Raw genomic sequence first — 24658 nt, 5'->3', positions numbered from 1 at the left:
AGAGGTTATTAACAATGGAAAGCTATATACATATTTTATTAAGTCAACCAATAAAAAACACAAAAGAAAGCACATATAAAATGATTAAAGAAAATTAAAGTGCCCAGAGAACCAAACTGGTTTAATTATAGTTATGTATGTGTAAGGATTAAGGATTCAAGAGACAACAGGAAAATCAGAATAATCAGTGAAGCAAAGATAAAGACATAACTGATATATTTTCCCTCCAAATTATATAAAAGGTCAATTCAAATATGATCTAAGTTGATCAATAATCAATTTAGGCAAGAACAAATAAAAGTTATATAAGAAGTCTTCTTTCTAAACTCAAAGCATCATACATGGATGGTCTTTACACAGAAATAATGAACTAAACCATGATCATTAATATTCTGATTCTATTGAAAAAAAAAAAAAAACATACTGACTGAGGCCCAGGGCCTGGGTTTTTTCCATTTTTTCATACAGGATGTCTCTTGGACCTCAGTTTCCACCAACAAAACAAGAGACAGTTTGAATGGATGGCATCACAGGTGCTTCTGTTGGAGAATTTTGATTCCAAGACACAGGCTCCTCCTTACTACACACTCTGTCTTCAAAACCAATTTGTTTCATTTTAGTCCCCCAGCTTCCCTAAATCTCGTCAAAAGAAAACTTTTACACTTCTGGTGTGGCAGCTTATTGTACTAATGAAAAGTCCCAAAGAAATTAAAACACTAACACATCCATCCGAGAGCTCGAGGGCTGTGTTGAACTCTGAAATCAATATTGAACAAGGGTCTCTGAATCCAGCTTAACTGAATTCTGATAAGAATTAAATTACATTTTTAGAGTCACCATGGATAGATCTCATAAAGAAAAATCTTGATTAAAGGTTCTTTGGAGGGAGAGAAGTCAAAAAGGATGGTAAGAATTTCCATTGTTTGACTTCACCCAGCTCTTCCAAGGATGTGATTAAATATTTCCCAGATACTCTCCCCTTGTCATAAGCACAGTCTGACAGTAGGCAACCAAAGCAGAGAGAATTACCAACTGAAGAATCACTGAGCTCCTATGCCTGGCATGGAGCTTGGAACCTGAGCCGACACACAGTAGAAACCCATAATTTAGCCTGATTACACCTTTTTTTTCAGTCTCATTACACCCTCAAAAGGGCAAGAAAAGCATTTAAAAATGGGACAGGGGTATGCCTGAGAGGTTAAAACAATTTGCTAAAGCCCAAGGAGTCTCACGACACATGTAATGTCCTCATATTCAGAAATACTAAATATGTCAGAAATATTACCAAAATTTATCTCAGAATAACATGCATTCCATTACCATTCCTTGGGCAGGCCAAGTGTGCTTTACAGGATTGCTTCATTTCATCTTCAGAAGCCACTGGGGAGAATCCTGCAATCACCCCCATTATATATATGGGGGGGCAGGGGCTTGGAAAGATCGAGTAACTTTCTCAAGGAGACAAAGCATTAAGTGATGAAATGAAATTCAAGCCATGTTCTTCACACCATGTTACACTGTTTCCCAATATTGTTCCAATGCTTCCTAGCCCTGAGGGACATGAGAAAAAATGAAGGAGGCCACTGCCAGAGCACCATTAAAGTGGCAAGAATCAACAATACAGTCCCCAAAAGGATGAAAAATAGACATAGAGCTACAAAAAACAAAACACAAAACAAAACAAAACAAAACAAAACAAAAAAAACCCCACAGCGTTGTGTGGTCACTTCATATAAGGACGAACGGCCATAGCTGCTTCCAGAGGCTCTGCGGACCTCATCGTCAGAGAACTCACTGCGGTAAATAATTTCATGCAGTGGCCCTAAGTCATTGTGAACGATAGTCCATACAGTCTGTTTATAAAGGTAGGGGATTTTGTAATTTTCCCCTTTTCAGGAAAGATTTCAAAAGGCGAGATTTGAAATATTCTTATTTCCTGAAGAGGGAAGCTTTCATTTAGTAGACTTTCTCTCATATGTAACAGCTCCTTTCCAGATCAATAGGACATTATGGTGTTTGTGTTTATGTTCTAAACAAACTAAAAATGTGTGGTGTCAGCAGAGACTATAGGACCAGGGGTGTGAACAACTGAATATAGCCCTGGCTATGACACCAAGGACTGAACGGAAGAGGTCATCTTCCTCCTCTCTGTGTTTCTGTGTTCTCACTTCTAAAAAGAGGAATCTGTTCCCAGCTCCCGCATTGTGAGGCGCTATGACGATGCCATATGTGTTTAAGTTAAGTCGCCTTTGGGGAGAGAAACAAAATCAAATGGAACCTAAGAGATGCAAAACAATATTGAGCCCTGCAAGATCTTCATCTTCAAGAACTTTCAGATCTGCGCCACAGACTCCAGGGCTGCAATGAGTAGAGCCTTCAGGTCATGGGAAGATACCAATGAGGCCAGAAGCTTCTGCAGTGGACTTGAACCTCCGTGTTCTGCAGAGCTATGTAAAACTCCTGAGACCTTGCACCCAAGGCTTCTTTTATGTTAAAATGCCTGGGCACTGAGGCCAAACCATGTCTCTTTTGCGGGTTTGCAAAAATGCACCAATCTTTCCACTGCACCGATTTTTCCACTCATAAGTGTTAAACAGATTAAAATCATGCAGAAAGAGAGCAAAGATATGTATTTTAAATTTTAAAAAAGTTTATGTTCCTTCATCAAATTGCTCTACCACAAAATAGCTTAATGTGTAGATTTAAGTAGCCTGGTAAGAAATGAAGATAGTGTGAGTATTTATTAGCCACCCAGCTATGTTATTAAAATATAGTTGCTGTGTTCTTTAAAAAAAACAGAATTATTAGTTCAGTCAGCATTACTATTCATTTTCCTGTATAATAAAGGGTCTATCTGTTTGCATCATTGAAAACCTGCTGGGTATGGTAGGTAAGAAATCTTTTGGGAAGATAAGAGGTGACTCAAAGGGCTCAGGAATTTGAAAGAGCATTAAGGAGTCCAGAGGCCCTGCAATGTTTCTTTATGAATCCTGGCAAATTCAAATGCACAGTGAGACCTAATAATAAGAGGTATGGCTCTGCTACTTGGGAAACCTTCTGCTGTGCAGGGGTGGGGTGTGAGCTTGTACATACATGCTGGAAAGGCACAAGGGGGATGATCTTCCCAGCAGACCACTAATTGATGACAAGCAGATCTTCCTAACATAACATGCCTTTCTGACCTCATGAACAGGGGACAATCGGAAAAAATTAAGATATGCCAACCTACACACACACACACACACACACACACTTTGAAATTGGGGGAGAAATAAAGATCTGCTGGCTATATTCTATCTGGTGTGACTGGCATTTTGCCAAAGAAGACATCTCTGCAAAGCAGCAGAGCAGAATGTGAACTTACGATGTAGCAGGGCTCGCAGTAAGCTTTCTTCTCCACCGCATAGAAGGGCTGTCCCCGGAGCTTGTTGTTGCAGATGATGCAGGTGAAACAATCCACATGGAAGACCTGATCCATGGCAGTGCATCCTGTCCCTTCCCCAACCACATTTTCTCCACAGCGAGCACAGCGGCCTGAAAGAAAAAAGAGATGGACTCCTAAGAACACACCGAGGAACACCTTCAGTCCTCCCAGGACTAAAGCCAACACAGATGAGACAGCTGATTCATCATGTCCGCAGCAAGAGGGCTTTAACACCACCACCGTCACGGCCACCAGGAGCAAGATCGCAGTACAGCCACCACTGGCCCGAGTAAGGCCGCCATGATGGGGAGTTTACATGAGGCCTTTGTGGAGAGGACCCTACAGAAAGTGACAGAGTAGAACTCAGGTCCTCCAATGTCGAGGCCAGTGCTGTGCCTCTAATCTCACACCAAGGGTTGAGGAACGTGACTCAGCACGGTAGCAGTGGAAGGCACGGTCTAGGCAACGTCTTTCTGCTTGGAGAGTCTACTTGCCTAGTTAGACTGTGAGGGCACTGGGTAAAAAAGTCAAACTTCAACTCCTTTCGGGAAAGCCCAGGTTATAAAATCTCTACATCCAGCCCTCAGTGACAGACAGATCAAAAGGGAGTCCCTTTTATTTCCTGACAGTTCTGACTGCTAGAAAGTTCTTTCTCATACTGAACCAGACTGCTTCCTCAAGCTAACTGCTACCCAGTACTTCCAGTTCTGTCTTCTAGGGCCTCATGAAATAAGCTTCATCTTTTATACCTGACACCCTTTAAGTTATTACAATTCAGTTAGTATTGCCTCCAAGTTTGATCATACTTTGAACATCCCTAAAACCTGCCAACAGTTCCACATACTATAGGGCTTTGAGTCCTGATGGTCCTGGTTGTCACTGTCCAGCCCAGTGTTCTGTGGGCTTTCAGCATTCTTAAAATGATTTACTGGGCATCTGGACCACATATGGACATCAGATTGAGGTTTTCAAAAATTAGTTGTTTTAAATAGGAACAATAAAGCATAACTCAAGACAAATATTTATGTCAGTGTGAGGCACTATGCTGGCCACAGTCTGTATCTCTATCTGGTTCCATCATGGGAATCTTGAGTCAGGGATCAGATCCACATCCAGTTTTCCTTCTTCTTCTTTATTTCTATAAGTAAAAAGTCTTAACAAATAATCACAGGTTACTGGGAATGTCAGCAAGAATCTGGGGGCTGTAATACATAAGCTGTAGCAAACCTAGTGCTTCCTGTGTGCCAGGCATTTTTAAGGGGCTTCATAAACATGTTAACTCATTTCCTGTTTACGACCATCCATGTCATAGGTCTGTTATTATCCATGTTTCACAGATGAGGAAACTGAGTCACTAAAGTGGTTAATGAAATTCAAATCCAACTAATCTAGCTTCAGTGTCCATGGTTTCAACCACTATGCTGTCTGGCTTCTGCTTAGTGTTGTGCATCAGGATTGAACACAGAGCTGACATTATGGGGAGATTTCTCCCTGAAGACTGCTTTCAGCACTCCATCACATTGGATTGACAATCATTTCACACCTAAAAATGGGAGGGCTAAATGTTTCAACTTGGGAGAAAAGAGGCAAATATATTTCTAATCCTCTCTGGTTGCATTGGCACTGGAAAATATTTCTATATGTTCTGTTGCAGGCCTTGAATGTATTTTTAAAATATAACCCAAACTACAGATCATTTTCCCCCTAAGGAACAAGAAGTATCAAGTACTGGAAAAAGAGTTAAACTCTTGGAAACTGAGCTGCCTCCACTGTAGTTGATATTATAAAGTCCTGGTATCATATTCTTCACACTTGATTAAAACTTTTGTAATAAACTTTGTGGCTTGTTTCACAAACTTCTACCCAAGAGTTAAATTTGCAACTGTTTTTATCATGAGATGTGTATAACCTTAGAAAGTTGCCTTTAAAATTTTGGATTTTAATTGCCTTTAGTAACAAAACTAGGTCATTGTGTATGGTATTTGTTTTCTGATTATTCAGGAAAAAAACAACCAAACAACCCAACAGCTTAATTGGTTTACTAAAAAGTTCATTGTGCTATATTTGAACTTGATGCTAAACTTCTCAAAGCTTCATTTTATCTGTCATTTTATCACAGAAAACACACTGGGATCATAGGCAAGTGGATCACCAATTCATAAAGTCTTATATTTTAAAGAGCCATCATCATTCTTAGTATTCAAACCTTTTTCAACTGCTTGTGCAAATCACCAAAATTTACATTTTTAAGATTAATCCAAAGTGGTATTTATGGTATTATCTTTATTACTATTTTTCCTGCCTTCATTGAATCATATTGAAATCACTGATCTATTTTGGTGAACTAAAGAAATAATGCAATACAACAGTGATAATGAAAAATAAAGGTTTAGCAGCAGCAGAATAAACATACTAATGACATGAAAATATTTTGAGCTACATGGCACTGTTGGTGAACACTGGTCAAATAATACCAATCAATAGGGGTCTGTGATATATGTGCAATCTTTAAGAATGCGATGATTATTAAGAAGAGCATAATGGATTCCTGAGACACCTGGGTGGCTCAGTTGGTTAAGCATCTGACTCTTGGTTTCAGGTCAGGTCATGGTCTCATGAGTCATGAGATTGAGCCCTGTGTTGGGCTCTGTACTGAGTGGGGAGTCTGCTTAAAGAGTCTCTCCTCTGACCTCCCCCCGCCCTGCCCCTGCTCTCTCTCTAAAATAAATAAATAAACCTTTTTTTAAAAAGAGCACACTGGATTCCTGTGAAAACTAATTTTACATTTCGAATCTGTTAAATTCAGGTCAATGGAATTATTTTTAATTATTACTTTTTCCCTTTCTAGACCTTAAACTGGGCTCCTTGATGGTCCACCAGACTACTAGCAATGGGTGAACCACACCTTGGGGAAAAAAAAAATTCTGACTAAATGTTATAGTTTGCTGGTCATGGTGGTCTGTAAGATACCTGGAGGTAGCTATTTTGATTCAGACCATTGCTGGACCAAAGTATAATTTCTGGAACCCAAAAGTTTGAGTCTACATGGTTTTTGGAGAGTTTGCTAGCTAACCCTGAGGCTCTGGAGGAGAATCTCAATCACTGATCAGAGAGAAAGAAAAGGGCAGACCCCTAAAGGTCAGGTTGAAAGACAAGTTTTGAAATTCTCATTCTGTTCAAGAAACGTTCTCCAGGTATCTACTCTTTGCCAGTACTATACTCTGCTTCTGTGTGATGATATACAGGAATGGATGAGACAATGTCAGCGCCTTTAACAAGATGATATCCATTCTTCAATCACATGAAAAAAGGTGCCAAGTGCCATAGGAGAAAGTGCTATGGAGCTGTGGAAGGAAAATCACACGAGAGGGGTCCAGAAAGGTTTTGTGGAGAAAGAGGCACTTGAGCCCAACTCAAGGATGGAATTGTGACAGGTGGAGATGGGAGAGAGAAAAACATTCTAGTTTTCTCCAAAGAGAATGAGTGGCTCAGCTTGAGTAGATCCCAAACCTCTGCAGTAACTTGGTGCTGGCACAACAAGAATTTGTCTTCTCCGCTATGAAAGCAGATGGGCTGTATTCATAAGGAACAATCTTCTCCTTTATATTTTGGAGAACATTCTTCCAGAGTAGGTCAGGCTAATATGCTGGACCCAGACATGACCAGCTCTGCTGCCTCCCGTATTTTTCCTATTCTTGGGAGAAATCGGGGACACAGGCTCGAGGGCAGTCAGTCTGGCACCTTTAAAATCACAAGCACAGAAGAAAAGCTAAGAACAAAAAATAAAAATAGCCCTACACATCAGCAGGACAGAAAAGGTGCCCGAATGTTCCCTTTTCACATGAACAAAATTTACAAACTATGCCTTTTAGGGAAGCATTCACAATGGAAAGAAAGTTACTCAAGCATAGTACATCCTTGCCCCTAGAGGGGCGTACACTACATATCATTAAAAGCAGACTACAATCTTAATGCCCATCTTTCGGACAAGTATCTTAGTACTTTTAAATGTGAAAAACCAGGGGAATGGTACTAGACTTGAAGGCATCAGAGCATGAAGGAAACAGAGTTGATTAGGGCTGGTAGGAAGCTCACATTCAGACTCAGGGCTGGTATGAGGAGCTTGCTGGCAAAGCTTAGCACAGCAATTTAAAAAATCCAATGACAGAGGATCAGTCAGTCTGAAGAGAATTTTGATAGTGAATTAAGATGCCTGAATAAAAAAAAAAAAAAAGAACTTGTTTCCAAAGCTTGCCTATATATTGTCACTTGCTATGTATATTGCTTCATATTTACTGTGGAACCAGGCACGGGTTCTTCTCATCCCTTCCCGATGTATCCTGTCACAACTATAGCAACGTTTGGAGTGAAGCCTCTTTGAAAGGCTTCTTTCCACCACACTCCTACTACCCAAATCAGGATCCATTATCTTCCATGGGCCATTCCAATGGTTTCCTGACTGCTCCAGTATCTGATCTACTTACTCTTATAAATGGGAAACTTTATGGAAGTCTTAGTACTGAGCTAAGTCTGAAAGGTTATCCAGAATTTGAACAAGTCATTTTTAGAAATGGCATGGGTGGAGGGTGACATTATTAGGCAAATAACAGGTTGAGCAAGGGAGGTAGAGTAGTAGGATCTGGTTTTCATATTTATTGCTTCCAGTTTTGTCTTTTGGTAATGTGGACATAATTAATGTGAAAATAATATTTTTATTGAAAACTGGGTTTTTTTTTGTGTGTGTGTGATCCTTGCACTATTAGTGTAATAGGTCACAGGCCCTCTTTAGCAAACACTGCTTGTTTTTGAGGTAGGATTAAAAATGTCCATAGCCATTTGAAAGCTGGTGATACTCCCAAACTTGTGCATTATTTAACATCAAAAGTAAAATAGAAACTATATGCATACACAGGCATCAAGCCAGGTCACATTTGTCTTCATGTCATCCCTGCTATCTGACTTTAATAACTGAAATTTTAGGCACAAGCAAAAGTAATATTCTATTTTTAAATATCACAATGAATTGAAACCTTATATGCCAATTGTATGATATATCAGCTTTCTTATTATGCACCTTCTGCAAAATATTCTGAACAGAGTCCCATTTGAAAAGTTGAATCAAGTTATATCAGGGTAATGAAGTCATGGTAAAGTATTCCTAGAAACAAAGATTGCTTCAATTTATCCTACATATGGCCACTGGGATTATCTTCCTAGAGCAGAGCTTCCATTAAGCTGATTCAGAAATTATCTTCCACTGAAATTACAGAAAGATAATAGAAGAAGTTTGCATTCTTTTTGTGACAGGTGCATATGACATTCACTGAAGGTTTTAGAATGATGGCATTTTCTAATCACCAAAGCTTTTGCTTTATAGAAACCTGGAGCATTAATGCATGTAATAATAGACATCCTGTTTTTCAAACTACTTAAGTCCTAGGACAGTGATTTTTTAACCTTGTCAATATATTGGGTAATCTGGGGGAACTTACAAAAACAAAAATAAAAACATTGATTTCTGGGCTCCAGCTCCAGAAGATTCTGATTTTATCGGTCTGAGGAGGGATGACCTAGGATTGGAATTTTAAAAGCTCTCCTGGTGATTCTTCATGTTCAGCCAAGTTGAGCCACTCTTCCAAGGGGTACCTATTTCTGTACTGCTCATCACGATAACAGCTGACGAGCATTGCCCAAATAGGTTTGTTTTATCTGCATTCAAAACAGTTCAGGGACAGACCATTAAGAGCAAGTTGGCTGAAAATAGTTCTGCTTTTCACCAATGACTTTTCACCCTAATGCTGTTTCTTTTAAATCTTAGTTTGAAGGGTTTTCAATGGCTTTCTACTCATTGATAACATACAAGAACAGAATCGGCTAAATTGTCTCATATTCTGCTAGCACTGAAAGAAGTTCACTTATTTTAATTAGAAGCACTCTTACAGAAGCCTTTTGTGTTGTAAATGAACATATCATATGGCACTGCTGAATGGTGTTAGACAATACAGAATCTAACAAGAATGCCAACTGATGGACATTTAAGATGTGATAGTATGTAGCACATCACATATCAAATTCAGTTTTTTCCTACTTCCTTGAACTCTGCCTTTAAATAACATATTGAGTCTCCCACGGTTAGTGCTATTTAGCCGTATGAATAATGGAATCCTTATCATATCTTAAAAGCTGGACTTTAGGACAAACCTAGTTTTGTCACCCTGCTGTGTATATACAATGGTATTATACTAGTTCATCATGTTGTCGCTGAGATGATCCTTGCTGTGATGCTTGCATATTCAATGGGGACTTGGGTGGGAGGGAGGAGGCAGCAGATGGCAGTTCCTCTCTCTCTCTTCCCTACACACACGTGCTTGTGCTCTCTCTCACACACATGTGTGCACAGACACAGCAGGCAAACGAGCAGTGGTTACTATTGCGCTATGATCACTGGTAGACATAAGAAGCCTTGGGAGAAATTAAAAGCAAAAAGTCAAAGAAATTAAAATAAGAATTTAAGTTAGAGTAACAGAATGAAACAAAGCAAAAACCACCCCAAATTGTCAGAGAGAACAGTATAGGAGTGGGTGGATAAAGGCCAGGGCCACAAACCTGATAAGATGGAGTAAAGGCTGAATCCTTCTGATTAAAGGAAGTCATTATGAAGTCTAGCCATGAGGTGATTCATTTATAGATACATATTTGCTTAGGCTGGACCTTCAGGGAAGGGGGTGGATTGGGAGGGGGAGTCCCACCTGGGGTTGCAAAAGCAAGCATGTTCCACTGACTTAATTATATTGCATGTGTAAAAGCATTAACAAAAATACAGAAGAAAATTACTGTGTTTTTTTCTCTATGTCCAGCACTGCCCTAAGCACTCCACATACATTCTTTCATAGTGCTCTAATGCTTACCTATTTTAATTTGATAGTTAAAATGTCTGAGGTTAAGTCACTTGGCCAAGGTCTCAGAGACAGAAGGAGGTGAGGCTGAGATCGGAACCAGCTCAGACTTCAAAAGCCCATCTTCTTGATCAGCATGTGTTTTTCTATGAGTACAGTTTATTATTCAATCATAACTCTGACATCTTTGGTGTTGGTTAGGAGTGTGGGCCATTCCCACACCCAGGGAAAGAAGAGCCAATATAGCATCACTTCTCTGACCTCCAAATCTTGGGAGCTCTCAGTAAACATCAGAATCTTCGACAGGTAGGGAGATTAGTATATAGGTGGTGGTGGGTGGGGGGTCCTTCAGAGAAGATTTTAAAGACTTGAAACTCAAACTCTGGCTTCCTATTTCAAAAGCTTTTAAAAAAAATACTGATATTCATGCTTTACCTCTAGAGGCTCTGATTTATTTGGTCTGGGGTGGGGCCCTGACATAACAATGCTAATGTGCAGTGGGTTTGAGAAGCCTTGCTCTAAAAGGAACAGCACGTTTATGTGGTCCACAATATAGTTTGTTCTAGAGAATTCTTACAAAACAAGGATGGTTAGGACTAAGAGCCCTAGCCCTACAGAGCTACATCCTAGTAAGCTGCACTTAGCTGTGTTCAGAAAGGCAGTGAATTGGATACCAAGCACCTTAGTCCCAACCTTCACTCAACTAAGTAACATACACATGCACAGTGTGTAGGTCAGGGCAACTATTTTCTGGCAACTTCCATCCTCAGGTAACACGGCTCCAGTAAAAGAAAAAATCAGATAATGACAAAAGCAAAACAAAAAACAACACTGCTTTGCAGTTTTGAATGTAATACATGGCACCCGTTGACAAAGTTATATATAAAGGTGTAAAGGAAATCAAACAGAACTGTGAGTCTTGCCTTTGTTACGAGCCACGGGAACCTGGACAGATATCCTAAATTTTCAGAGCTTGAGGCACGTGTTTTCAAAACAAGCAATAAGTAGACCCCCATCAAGGATCAGGTGGTCTCAGCCAAGTCATCTGTCCAGTCATTCGGTAAGCCCCTCGACAAACCCACTTAGGAAGTGTGCATTCTGTGCTAAGTACTGCGTGCAGCAGTAACCTTTTCTCAGCCTCTGTACGAAGGGGACAGTGATGACTGCCTTCACTGTCTGGCCACAGAGTTCCACAAAAGCCACAAAGGGGCTCGAACAGGTCCTATTCTTTCTCCAGCTGTAGGAGGTATAGCTCAACTTCGAATGGAGAGCTCATTGAAAGCACAAGCAGGGAGATGTGTGTTCTGGACCCATCTGTAAAGAGGACAGTCAATATGAGGATAATAGAGACACAGCTGCATCTGTGAGGCAGTTCTGTAAGATTTATATTCACCAAAACGTTACTTAGACAATTTAGCGCTACAAATTCAACCCCAATCCTGCAGGAACTTGGGGACCCCAGAGTGAAGATAAAAGTCAACATTTATTCAGCGCTTAGTATTTGCCAAGCATTGTTGTAAGTATTTAAATATATCATCTTGGGTAATTCTTCCACCGACCTGCTGGTGTAGGTCCAATCATCATCTCCATCACAGCTACAGAAATGGCAGCCTAGAGACAGTAAGTCCCTTGGCTGCGGCCACAGAGTGAAATACTGAAGCTGAAAAAGGGGCAAGAGGGGCCCAAGCATTGTGGTTTTGGAGCCCGCTCCACCTGTCGTCTAACCTGGCCTATTGCTTCAGAATTCTAAAATTCCTAAAAACATCCAGCCTGGCGGGAAGCTTGCACAAACCTCACAGCATGGGTCCTGGGATCGAGTCCCACATCGGGCTCTCTGCATGGAGCCTGCTTCTCCCTCTGCCTATGTCTCTGCCTCTCTGCCTGGGTCTCTCATGAATGAATGAATGAATGAATGAATAAATAAATAAACCTCACAACATCCTTAACAGGAATATCAGCATCTATTCTGACTAAAGCCAAATTGTCTCTTCAACTTAATATTTACACATGGACATTTTCATACCCCCCCTCCCCTGAATTCTTAACCTATTTTCCTATATTTAAAATTCACTTCATGATTGATCTGTTAACAGGAAAAAAATCAATATTTACTAGTACAGTTACAACTGCTGTTGCAACCGTTATTTTTGATTCATGATCTGCTCTATGGTATCTCTCGCGGGAATTTATATTTCCCTAAAGCTCCATCCCAAGCTGAAAATACTTTGATTTGCCCAATGACTCTTAGTGTCTGTGATGGGAAATCTCCAAATGTATTCTAGTTATTTAAGAGCAAACTTAACCCTGAGGTAACTCGAGAGGGTGTTTCTTAAGCTATAGCATTTTCAGTGCCCAACAATAGCCATGAGCATCTTCTTAGGATGTTACTAAGTCCTCCTTATATTTATACGGTACTTTATGATATCAAATGTGCTTTCTTACTTGATGATACCACAGAGAGTGAGAAGAAGGTTTTAACTAACATTACTTTTAAATTTCTGATATATCAAGATCGTATCCTGCAGGTTTGCATAAAACTCCATCACTTTCATATTGTTGGAACCTAACCTCACAATAACTAAAAGCTAGATAAGACAATTAGCTTTCATTAGCAAATGAGTTAACCTAGGAATAATCTTGTGCATGACTTGAGAGGTAGATAGCAAGGCTGGATATCAGGTGGGGTTCATCTGGCTCCAAGTCTAGAGGTCTTTGAATTGGACCACATTACGTGCACTCATGGTGCTGAACTCCGAGGTGGGGGGACATTCTCACCTGATGCTACACCCCAGCGTTGGTTTTTCTGCTGAGTGCTGAAATGTCCCTAATATACTGCTAAGAGGATTTAAGAGTCTAAGGATGAAAGAACATGTGGAAAAGCTAGAAAACATCTGGTCCAACCTCATTTACAGATGCAAAAAACAAAGCCTTGGGAGAGGCTGTGCCTTGACAGAAGAGATGAGACCTGGATCCAGGCCTGCAGGCTCTCAGCATAGTGCTCTTCTAGCTCCCAGGTGAGCCACCGCAAATATTAGCTTCTGCCCACTAGTAGGCGCTGTTGCCCGAGCATAAGGAATGTCTCCCACCACGGAAGGTGAAATTTCATTGTAAACATGAGTGTCCTGTGGGCCACGGTGGTCCACAAGGATGGCTCCTGCAGGATTCCAGAACAAGGTTAACTACGTTACTGATTCAAACAGTGGAACCAATCCATTTCTGAAACACCCTGGCATGTTCTGGAGTTTTCCACCTGGGTGTTCTGAAAAATCAAAGGGATTGCCAGCAGCAATATGTGTGCAGGGTTTTGCAGAGATACCCTGAGGCCAAAAAAGGGCAGGCTCTGCTCCCTGTGTGTGACTATACCTGCTCTGATTGGATTCGTTTCTGTACATTGGAGTTACATAACGTACACTTGACAAAAGTCTTCTGTTTTTTTCTGTTATTTACTTTTTTTAAAGGATAAAAAACACTCGAGGGGGATAAGTAGTAGATCTGTGGTTAGAACTGGATTCTGATCCTGGCTCAGGATATATATATATATATAAAAAACCTATGACTTTGGGCAAGTCACCTCCTGCACCTGAGCCAGTCCTACGTAACTCAACCATGATCCCAGCCTTTGGTGACTTGAAGTGATCCCAGAAGGGATTTACATATTAAATCATAAACAATAAGAAAATGTATGGAACTCCTCCAAGATATATCACCATAAAATAAATTTCTGTTATGAACGTTGATATAAATCACATGCACAATAGAGCACAGTGTACTTCCATATCTGGGCTTTCATCCAGAGTTCATATTCTAAGGAATTCCTGTGCAAATCCACAAGATGGAATGCAGTCCTGGATGTAAGTGGATGGATTTTGAGGCTCTAATAAGCTCCTTGGAAATGCCGGCAGTGCCGTTCATCTTCTCAGTAGAGTGGGCAGATGGATGCCATGAATACTTGACACATGATGCCACATCAGGGCCCAGAGGGAGACCCTGCCACCACGTCTCAGACCTGCGGCCACCTCCATGTCCGCCCTCGCGCGTCTGTAAAATTCCCGTTGCTAAACTGCAGTCTGCATCGATTCCGTCTCTGGCACTTGCATAGCAACACTGAGCTCTGCGAGTGTTAGCGTGACGTCTTGGGAACAGTTATTAATACATGTATGTGTGCACACAGTATGTGGAAATATGCAAGGCTGAGAGCAATTAGTGTATGACTTTTAGGTAATACTTCCCACCGGGACTATGCTCCTGAAAAAAAAAAAATTCCCCTCTCTCTCAAGAAGCTTCAACAGTCGTCTGCTATCACTTACCAGAATGTTTGGGATAAAAATGGTGTCAATTTTAAGGAAACACTTCTCAATTTTCTTTGTTAACATCTGAATAAAACATGAGAAGGTTCCCACTTTTCCCCTCTCCCCTTTCATTCAGAGAATAAGTTCCTTCACAATCTTGCCTTGTGTGAGAGAGGAAAAAATAGCCACCCTTCTTTGCCACCTCCAGATGAGCAGATTCACTGGGTCTAGAAGTAGACAAGTTTACATTTCGTTCTAATAAACTCTGCTGGCTATCATCATTTCTGAGGTGTGCCACAAGGCTTTATAATGGGAACACGGCTAGAAACCGCATTGCTTCCTTGCAGGAGCTTATAGCCCTGTGGGATCAGGAGAGAACAGCAGGAGAAAGTCTCAGAAAGTTCTACAGGAAGAATTTGGTTGGGAATGAAGGAACAGTTTTGGGACCATAGAAGAGTTTGGAAAAACTGGAACATTTCCTGCCTATACCTGGAAGGGCAGATCGTCCCTATCTCCTCCGAGAAGATGTATACACGGAATCAAGTGTTTCTCTAAGGACCTTCCCAAACTTCAAGTTTTCATTCTCAGATAAATTAGAGTATGCCTGCCTGAGGGTAAGGAGAACCTCCTCCATGGTGATCTCCAGATAGCCCTTAAGACTCCAAAATGGTTGAAACACTATAAAAGCTATTAAATATAAGAAACAAGAAATGGAGCAATCGGCATGTTCTATTTATGTCAGCAGAGTATTTCTGGGCGAATCCTCTTGCACTAACGTAGTTTCCACTTTTAGATTATCATATTCGGTAAGCACATTTAATTTTTATAGGATGACTAATGCCCAAGTGCCTAATAACTAGAGAGATAACACAAGGGTTCTTCCTTCTAACGCTTATGGGGAGAGCTCCCAGAAACCATATAAATCCACAGAAACTGCCTAAAAACAGATAAGCTCAGTAATGGGTTCTTGCATCAGCTCCTGCTAAGTGCTTTTATTTGTAGTTCTGTCTTGGGCAAGAGATACCACACAGGGGGAGTGCAAAGTTGAAGGTCTTTAGCAAAAATTTGGACTGTAAACACAGCTTGGCATTATCAGCATTCTGTTAAGTTCAAAGAAGAGATAGTTACAACAAATACAGCTTGCTTTATTTCTGAAACAAAACTGTGCACATATTTGTGGCCATACTACTAATTAACCTGTAGATTGTTCCTTTCATCTATTCAGTGTGTTTTTCTCCCCCCTGTTACAACATGTTGGGGTTATTTTTTTCCCATCTGGAATATACTCAGACTGTTCTCTTGTAGGCACTAGGGAGGAGGATGGTGTGCACGATGAAGGACAAGAGAGACGGACTCGTATGGGAAGATTAAAGGAGCCATATATGCACACACAGCGAGGCTGGAGGATGACTAAGGAGTGCCATGATGACGGTCTATAAATATTTGAAAGGTGTAAGCACTGAGGAATAATTTAGCTTGCTGCAGGTGGTACAAATGGGAGCGGTGGTGTATCTTAAAGAAAAGGAAAGATTGCTATGAAATTAAAAAAAAATTCAAACACAGAAGATATTATCCATGGGACACAGCATACTTGGAACAGAAGGGTGGATGGAAAAGTGATGATATTCATAGAGATGTATGTGTAGGGATTGACTTTACCATGTGTAGCTGGGTGACCTTAGGGAGGTCAATTAGCCACCCTGGGCGTCAGATTCCTCTTCTGTAAGTTAGAGTGAGAACCAGAATCAGAGCTTTTAAGAATGTGCTCGAAAGACCACTAAGGGTCCTGAGGACTCAGCTACATTGAATCCAGAAAATAGGAAGAAGGGCTGAGGGGAGTGGTGACTGTCTAGAGCCCCTTATCCCTATCATCCCTATACCATCCATTTCCTCAGAATATTTTTTCTGCAATTTACTGACAAGAATGTTTGCCTAAGAAATTTGTTTCCTTAATGAAGTTTTATTATTTAAAATTTTTTTTAAGACATAGAGAATATATGCTCATGCATGAGTTTGGGGGAAGGAGGGACAGAGGTGGAGAGAGAGAGAATCTCAAGTGGACTCCCCCGCCAAGCGTGGAGCCCAGTGGAGGTTTGATCTCACAACCCTGAGATCATGACCTCATCCAAAACCAAGAGTCAGATGCTTAATGGACTGAGCCACCGAGGAAGCCCCCTTAATGGTTTTAAGAGGTATTTTTAGAGATTGGTTTTAGATCCACTCTTGTTCATAAGACTCCTGCCAAGGCAGCAGAGGCATTGAGGTTATTCTCTCAGAAAACGTTTAACTGAGTAACTACTGTGGGCTGACATGGCAGATACAGCAGGAAGACAGTTATGTCCCTGAGGAACTCACTTTCCAAATGCACTTTTAAAGTAGGATAGCCAAAATTAATAAGTTAGCAAAGGAATAACTCATGCCATTCCCTGTAAGCCTGCAAATAATCAATTCAATTTAATATTTAGTAAGCACCTAACTGCCAATTGTAAAGACTCCTGATACCTCATGTAGAAGATCAACGTTCAAATTACAGTGGTACTGAGGATTTACTAGGTGTCAGATAATCTGTATCAAAATCAAGCAATCCTCAATTTCCACCCCAGTGGCCCCCAATGTGTGTGTCTTTCTGCACAACCAACCAAAACCTCTAGGAGCACAGCCTGACACCTGCTCCAACCTGCTACCAGAGTCAGCTGTCTGTGATCCCAAATCTAGTCATACCATTTGAATTTGTTATTGTGATTATACTATTCAATTAACTATTATGTAGATAAACAAAAAAGAGTGAGAGTGTTTTAATTTTTTAAAATAACATCTAAGTAGAATGCTTTGGGGAAAGTTCCATAAAGACAATGTACTTAGGAAGAAGATAAATTATTCAATTAGGTATTGATAAGCAACCAATTATCAGAAAAAAAAATTAAAAAGCTTAAACATCACAAAGCATTCTACACTCATGTTGCTTCACAAGTGTCTAAGTTCTTCCCCTCTTTTAAAAGAGCCCAAACCGGAAATGGTTAGTGGACTCATTATGACATTATGCACTAGGACTCATGCAAGGTGAAAGGCCAACAGCCTTTACTCAAATATGCCTTGGCCACGTTTTTTTTAAATGGTGAAATATGCTTTTTGTTGTTTATTTATTAAAATAAAATTTATTGAGGTAGACTTTTCATACAGTAAATAAGCCCATTTAAGTTGTGAATTTTAATAAATTTTAATAAATTCATAGGCCCTTGTAACTACCACCATGATCAAATTCTAGAACATTCCCATTATGGCAAAAAGCTCCCTTGTGCCCCACTAGAGTAAATCCTTTCCTCTAGCCTCAGAAAACCACTGATTATTTCCTGTCACTATAGATTAAATTTGCCTTTTCTAGGGTTTCATAAAAATGGAATTATATAATATATATTCATTTTGGGGGGGTAGAGAGAGGGGTTTGGCTCTTTTCACTCAGAATAATGTTTGTGAGATTTTTCCATGTTGCTGTACTTATTAGTAGTTCATTTCCTTATTACCAATGGGTAATGTTTGGCTGTAAAACTGTCACACAATTTGTTCTTTCACCTATTGATAAATAATTGATTAATTTCCAGCTTTTGGCCATTGCAAATAAAGCTGCTATAAAGTTTTTTATGCAAGTCTTTCTATAGAAAAAAAAAGTTTTCTTTTTCCTTGGGTCAATATATGGGTTGACAAAGTTTGAGTCATATGGCAAATACGCATTTAATTTTTTGAGACACTACCAAACTGTGGTTGCACCATTTTACATCCTCATCAGCAATGTAGGAGAATTACAGTTGCTCTACCATCTACTTCACACTTGGTAATGTCATTCTTCTGTCTTCACTCTAATTAATGTATAGAGATACCTCATAGGGTTTAAGTCTACGTTTCTCTGATGACTAAAGATTTAGAACATTTTTTATTTGTATATTGGTTCCCTCTATATTTTATTTAGAAAAGTGTCCAAATGTTTTGCCTCATTTTAATTGTTTGTCTTCTTTTTTAGGAGTTCTTTGCATATTCTGAACACAAGTCCTTTATCAGATACATATATTCTGTGCTTATTTTCTCACAGTATGTGTCTTGTAATTTCATTTTTTAAATGACATCTTTTGAGAAGCAGAAGTTAATTTTTTTCTTCTTTCCTGGCTTAACTTTTTTTGTATCTTCTTTAGGAAATATTTGCCTACCCCACCATCATGAGGATCTTCTATGTTTTCTTGTAAAAGTTTCATATTTTAGTTTTTACATTTAGGTCTATGGTTGAAAATATGTGCAAGACTTTTACAGTGAGAACCAAAAAACATTGCTGGAGAGAAATTACAGAAGATCTAAGTAACAGGACAGATATACCATGCTCATGCACTGAAAGATAACATTGTTAAGGTCTCATTTCTCCCCTATTTGATTTATTAAGTGCAAATCCTACAGATTTTATTGGCATTCACTGACAAACTCATTTAAATTTTGTATGGAAATACAAAGAATGCAGGATAGTTCAAACACTTTTAGAAAAAGGAGGACAAAGTTGGATAACTTACATTACCTGGTATCAAGGTTTGCTCTAAAGCTACAGTAATTAAAACAGTGGGGTACTGGCACAAAGATAGGAATACATAGCATTTTAATATTAAATTATCTATGAAGATATTAAAAGCTAATATTTTGATTTTTTTCTGATGGTGCATACCTGTAAAACACACTAATAGCTTTTTATTTCTTCTCTCTTTCAGAAGGGTGTTCGTATATATCTTGTAAAAGTAAGTTAATGTTTTGCCTCAAATGTGTTTATTTGCCAAAACCAATAATTGTGCATGGTCATAGAAACTAAGAAGTGGCAGAGGATCAGCAGAGAGATTTTTCATTTTGTCAAGAGATCAGAATTAGTATCTTTATTTTTTGATGTTAAACAAAGAAAAACACTTTTTTTTCCTGGTGGGGGAAAGATGATAATCATTTTGCAACTTACAAAAATCAAATTTAAAAGTGTTTCATTATGATGAAGTCATCTCCTATGGATCACCACAGAAAGATATGAATTTTACAACCTGCTAAAGCACATCAAATAGGTTTAACTGTATGATCACAGTCTGAAGACAAAAGACTTGTAAATGGTTCTTACCCTATGAATTTCAGGCTTATTTTTCATTTCTTACCATTTATCGTGCTTGAAATATTTAAAGTAAGTTATGAGGTCTTAAAGCATAAAGCACTCCTTATAAAGAAATGTTCTTCAGTAATAAGTGAGTGTAATTTTTCTAACTCTGTGGAATAAAATATTCATAATGGATTAATGTAAAAGGATAGAGACACAATTAATGTAATTTCTCTTTATGAAGACTTGTGTCAGGTACTGGGCTTGGTATGCTCTAATAGAAACTATGAATGTAGCAAAATATAAAACATAGTTCTTTTTTCTTGCAGATCTAAAATGCAATAGTGTATTCTGAAGTCCAGAGACAAACCCATTTACTCACTGTTATTATCATGAGCAAATTAAGTTCAGAGCCCATTAGGGAACACAGTCCCTACTGCAAAAGCAACATTTAGTAAACTAAAGCAACAGAGTAATTGGCTTGATGGTGCCTGTGTTAATGTCCACATTAGCTCTCATAATGACAACCTGGAGGAAATTACCTTATAGAGTCTGTTAGTACATATGGGGAATATTTGGGCTTTGGGTTGATATGGATATCACCACTGCTTATTTCTGTGGACATTCAGCCTGAGAAGCAAAAGACAAGTTTTTTTTATACCTCTTTTGTATCAACAAACTCAAGGCAATGACAGCGACTGAATGACAGTCATTGATCATTTACTTTCCAGAAATGTTAGATACAGAAGACCCAAGAAGAGATTGCTTTCAGAGATTGTTATAAAATGGCCCTGCTGTCAGTCAAACAATGTTATTATAAAAAAAAGCATTTAAGAGGTAGCTCTGAATACAGGTGTTTAGCATGAGATAAAGGTAGGATGACCACCACTCCAAGGCCTACTGCAAATTCTGGTCTTTACGAGGCTCATAGACAATACTGTTACATCCATATAGAATTGGTTTATCTAAGATACTGTGACCCTGAAGTAACTAACTGCCATCTGTAGTTACCGGCCCATTCTCCCAGATGGGATCCAACTGTGATGAACTTCTAGATTTATCTTATCACCTTTTCCCCAGTTTTCCCAGATTTGACCTCTTAAGAAAATATGCCTTGACACACCATCTGCAATTTGAAGCCCTTCATTGCAGATGTAAGTGTGATCCCTATACATCTCTTAAGAACCTGCACAAATCCTTCAGCCTTACAGGGAATGAGTGAGTTTCCCTCATGACTTCTGCTTCTCAAATGCTCCACATTTTCCAACCTCTACATATTTATTTTATTCTTAACTTCCTGATGGCCTGCATCCCATTTTCACCAGTCACAACCATACATTATTATCTAACACCTGTGTCAAATACTGTTTTCTCCTAGAAGCCAGGTGAGAAACCAGTCCTTTCCTTTTTACTCCCTATTTTCCCTCTTTCTAATGAATACTGCAATGTTTCCCCTTCTGTCAGTTGCAAGTTTAAAACTATGGCCCGTTTTTCTGTTTGGTTGTCCATGAAAACTTTCTCTGTATCTTCACAGTATACATAACATCTCTCTTCTTCAAATTATTGTAGAGACTTTAACTCTTTTCAGACAATCTATTCATTTATTTTGTGCTACAGGCATTTGCCTACCTGTCTCATCTCCCCTACAGGATATTGAAAAACTTTTTCAGTAAAAACTATGCACATTTGTTGATATATTCCATGTGGATCTCAACCAAAGCCTGATATGAGAAAGATTTCAAATAAGTATATGCAATGGCACATAACTATTTTTGAGAATTTTTTTTAAAACTCAGGACAGCAAGTCTTTGCAAGAAAAGTGTTTGATACTTAGGCCAGCTAACATTCTCATAGTAAGAGTCGAAAGGTGTACCACTAATTAGTTTTATTATGGAATATGTCTTGCCCATGTCAAATGAAGGAATGAAATTAATGTAATTTTCACAACAAAAGACAAATATACATAGCACCAGGGATCCAATTAAATGTTCATAATTAAGAGTTAGGGGACACCAGAAGCTTGATGTAACAACTGAGAAGCTATTTATATTTGTTATTAAAAAGCAGCCCACATTCTATCAAGTGACTGTTTAGAAATGGGGATCTCGTGTACCTATGTAAGTACCATCATAGAAAAGCTCTGAATTCACTACTAGGGTGGAATAAAATTGTCCAGATAGTCTAGGTCATATAACTATATTGAAAAAAAGAACAATTAGGAGCAAGGTTTCTGAAATCATTCTCTGTCTTTAAAACCTGGCTCTGTCAACTTACCTGCTGTGTGTTGTTGGTCCAATCACCTACCTATCTGGGAATAAGTTTCCTCATCTATAAAACATGGATGCAATGGTACCTATTTAATTAGAGCTGCTGTGGGAATTACATTAAGCCAATGCATGAAAAGAGTGTTGGATACCACCTGGGAACATAAATAAATACCACCTTTTTTGTTGCTGTTATTGCCAAAGAGTCTATAGATTCCCTACGTGTTGATCCTTAAAATTTGGAAACAACGCTTCTGAGGACTGGACTTGTTTGCTATAAAATTTTATTTTCTTATAATAACAGATGAGGGGCAGCCCGGGTGGCTCAGTGGTTTAGTGCCGCCTTCAGCCCAGGGCCTGATCCTGGAGACCCAGGATCGAGTCCCACGTCAGGGTCCCTGCATGGAGCCTGCTTCTCCCTCTGCCTGTGCCTCTGCCTTTCTCTCTCTGTGTCTCTCATGAATAAATAAATAAAGTCTTAAAAAAAAAATAACAGATCAGGATGCTGGACTAACAACACAACTGCATTCCAAGACTCTACTGAAATAAAACCATACAGGTACCAAAACTAATAATGGCAAAAAGTAGAGAAGATGGGAAGGGGAGAGAATGTAAGTGGAAGAGGGAGATTATAACAGATAAGATATTCTGATTTATGTCTGGAATTAAAAGTCAAAAACAAAAACAAATGAGAACAAGTTGGGTAAGTGGAACAGGCCACATCTTGGAATAAGGGTTGGGCCAAGGATTTCCTAGAGATTCTGACTACAATATCAGCCTGAATCACAGGGTTGGAAAAGGTGCATGATGACTTCCTCAGTCCCATATCTAGAGGGCACTACCACATTTCCTGAGGCTATAAAACAGTTCAAAGGTTCATAAGGAGTATATTCAACAACAACAACAACAACAAAAAACCATAGCTAAAGTCAGTCAAAAATCACTCTGGTGTTGCAGTGGTATTTGGGCCTAGAACCCCCTAAGACTCAAAACATTGCTTCCCCCATCTCATTGCTGATGGCAAGTGGGAAGGAGGCACAGGGCATTAGTAATTCCTTTGTTCTCTTCCAAAAGAGTGAAAAGGGGTGATCAATGGGGAAGAGTTCTGAAATGCATCCATGGAAAATCAATCTGTGTTTACCTGTTTACCAGGACTGGCAGACCCATGGGTACGCTAGGAATGGCTCTTTGGTAAAATATTGTATTGTAGAATATTTGGGCCAGAAGAGATGATTTCAACCAATCTCTCCAGATTCTAGAATCTCGGGCCCCTGACGCTCAATCTAGGCATCTCATCACTGCCTGGCTCAAAACTTCCTTTACTTGTTCTTCCATTCATTCTCCATTTTGCTAGTTTTCTTCTTCTTTTTTTTTTCAAAAGTAATTTTATGATTATAAAAATAACACATGTTCATTATAGATAATTTGAAAACTAAGGAAAATGTAGAAAATTATAATCATATAATCTAATTACTGAGAAAGAGTCTTTACATTTTAAAATATGTGCTCTCTTAAGACAAATACCATATGATTTCACTCATATGTGAAATTTAAGAAACAAAACAGATGAACATAGGGGAAGAGAAGGAAAAATAAAATAAGATGAAAACAGAGGGAGGCAAACCATAAGTGACTCTTAATCATAGGAAACAAACTGAGGGTTGCCAGAGGGGAGGGGGGTGAGGGGATGAGGTAACTGGGTGATGAGCATTAAGGAGGGCAGGTAATGTGATGAGCACTGGGTGTTATATGCAACTGGTGAATCACTAAATTCTACTCCTGAAACTAATAAATCACTATATGTTAACTGAATCTAAATCAAAATTTTAAAAACAATGTGTTCTCTTAAAGACTTTCTATACATATTTTAAATGTAGGTTTGAGCATATCAAATACACAAGTTTAATCTATTTTTCCCCCAAAGAAGAGCATTTTAAAAATATATTAAATTCCTCAAATATAGTATTTTAATAATATCCTATCATTTGGGGTCTATAATTTTTTATAAAACAAGTCCCTGTTTTTGGTCATTTAGACTTTCTATTTGTCATTAAAAATTGTTCCTTAGTGAACATTTTAGCAGATAGATGTTTGTTCAAATTTCTATTCTCTTAGGATATAGATAGGTGTACCTCTTTACATGTATATCTGTCCATCTATCTTTCTGGGTTGAGAGATATGAAACATTTAAAGCTCTTAAGGAATATTGCCAAATAACTTTCCAGAACAGTTGGGCAAATTTATGCTCTCACCAGCTGCAAATGAGAGTAGTTTCTCTTCCTAAATCTTTGCTAATTTCATAGATGAAAAACTACTTTGGTTATTTTAATTTCCATTTTATACCAGTGACAATGACATTTCTTTAAGTTAATTATCCACTGTGTTTACTCCTTAAGAATTATATCCATTTTTTGTCTTTCCCTACTGAGATTTCTGCAACTGCATGAACATTTTCATATCATTTATTTATCATATTTATTGCAAATATAATTCCCATTTATTTGCTTCTTATTTTTTTAAAGATTTTATTTATTTATTCATGAGAGAGAAGCAGAGACACAGGCAGAGGGAGAAGCAGGCTCCATGCAGGGAGCCAGACGGACGTGGGACTCAATCCCTGGTCCCCAGGATCAGCCCCTAGGCTGAAGACAGCGCTAAATTGCTGAGTCACGGGGGCTGCC

At 39.0% G+C, this 24658-nt stretch overlaps 1 protein-coding gene across 18 annotated transcripts in view; it reads right to left on the bottom strand.

Annotated features, from left to right (window-relative positions):
- The window catches only part of LOC112645817 (LIM domain containing preferred translocation partner in lipoma), a 670895-nt gene that overhangs the window by 117669 nt on the left and 528568 nt on the right, over positions 1-24658 (bottom strand). For all 18 annotated transcript variants that reach the window (XM_035710426.2, XM_049105701.1, XM_049105702.1 and 15 more), the window contains one exon: positions 3365-3534. In XM_035710426.2, the coding sequence (XP_035566319.1) occupies positions 3365-3534 (170 nt within the window). The remainder of the gene's footprint in view (positions 1-3364; positions 3535-24658) is intronic.

Source organism: Canis lupus, chromosome 34 (genome assembly GCF_003254725.2).
Source record: "Canis lupus dingo isolate Sandy chromosome 34, ASM325472v2, whole genome shotgun sequence".
NCBI classification, from domain to species: Eukaryota; Metazoa; Chordata; class Mammalia; order Carnivora; family Canidae; genus Canis; species Canis lupus.
This window is presented reverse-complemented; position numbering and strand designations above follow the sequence as displayed.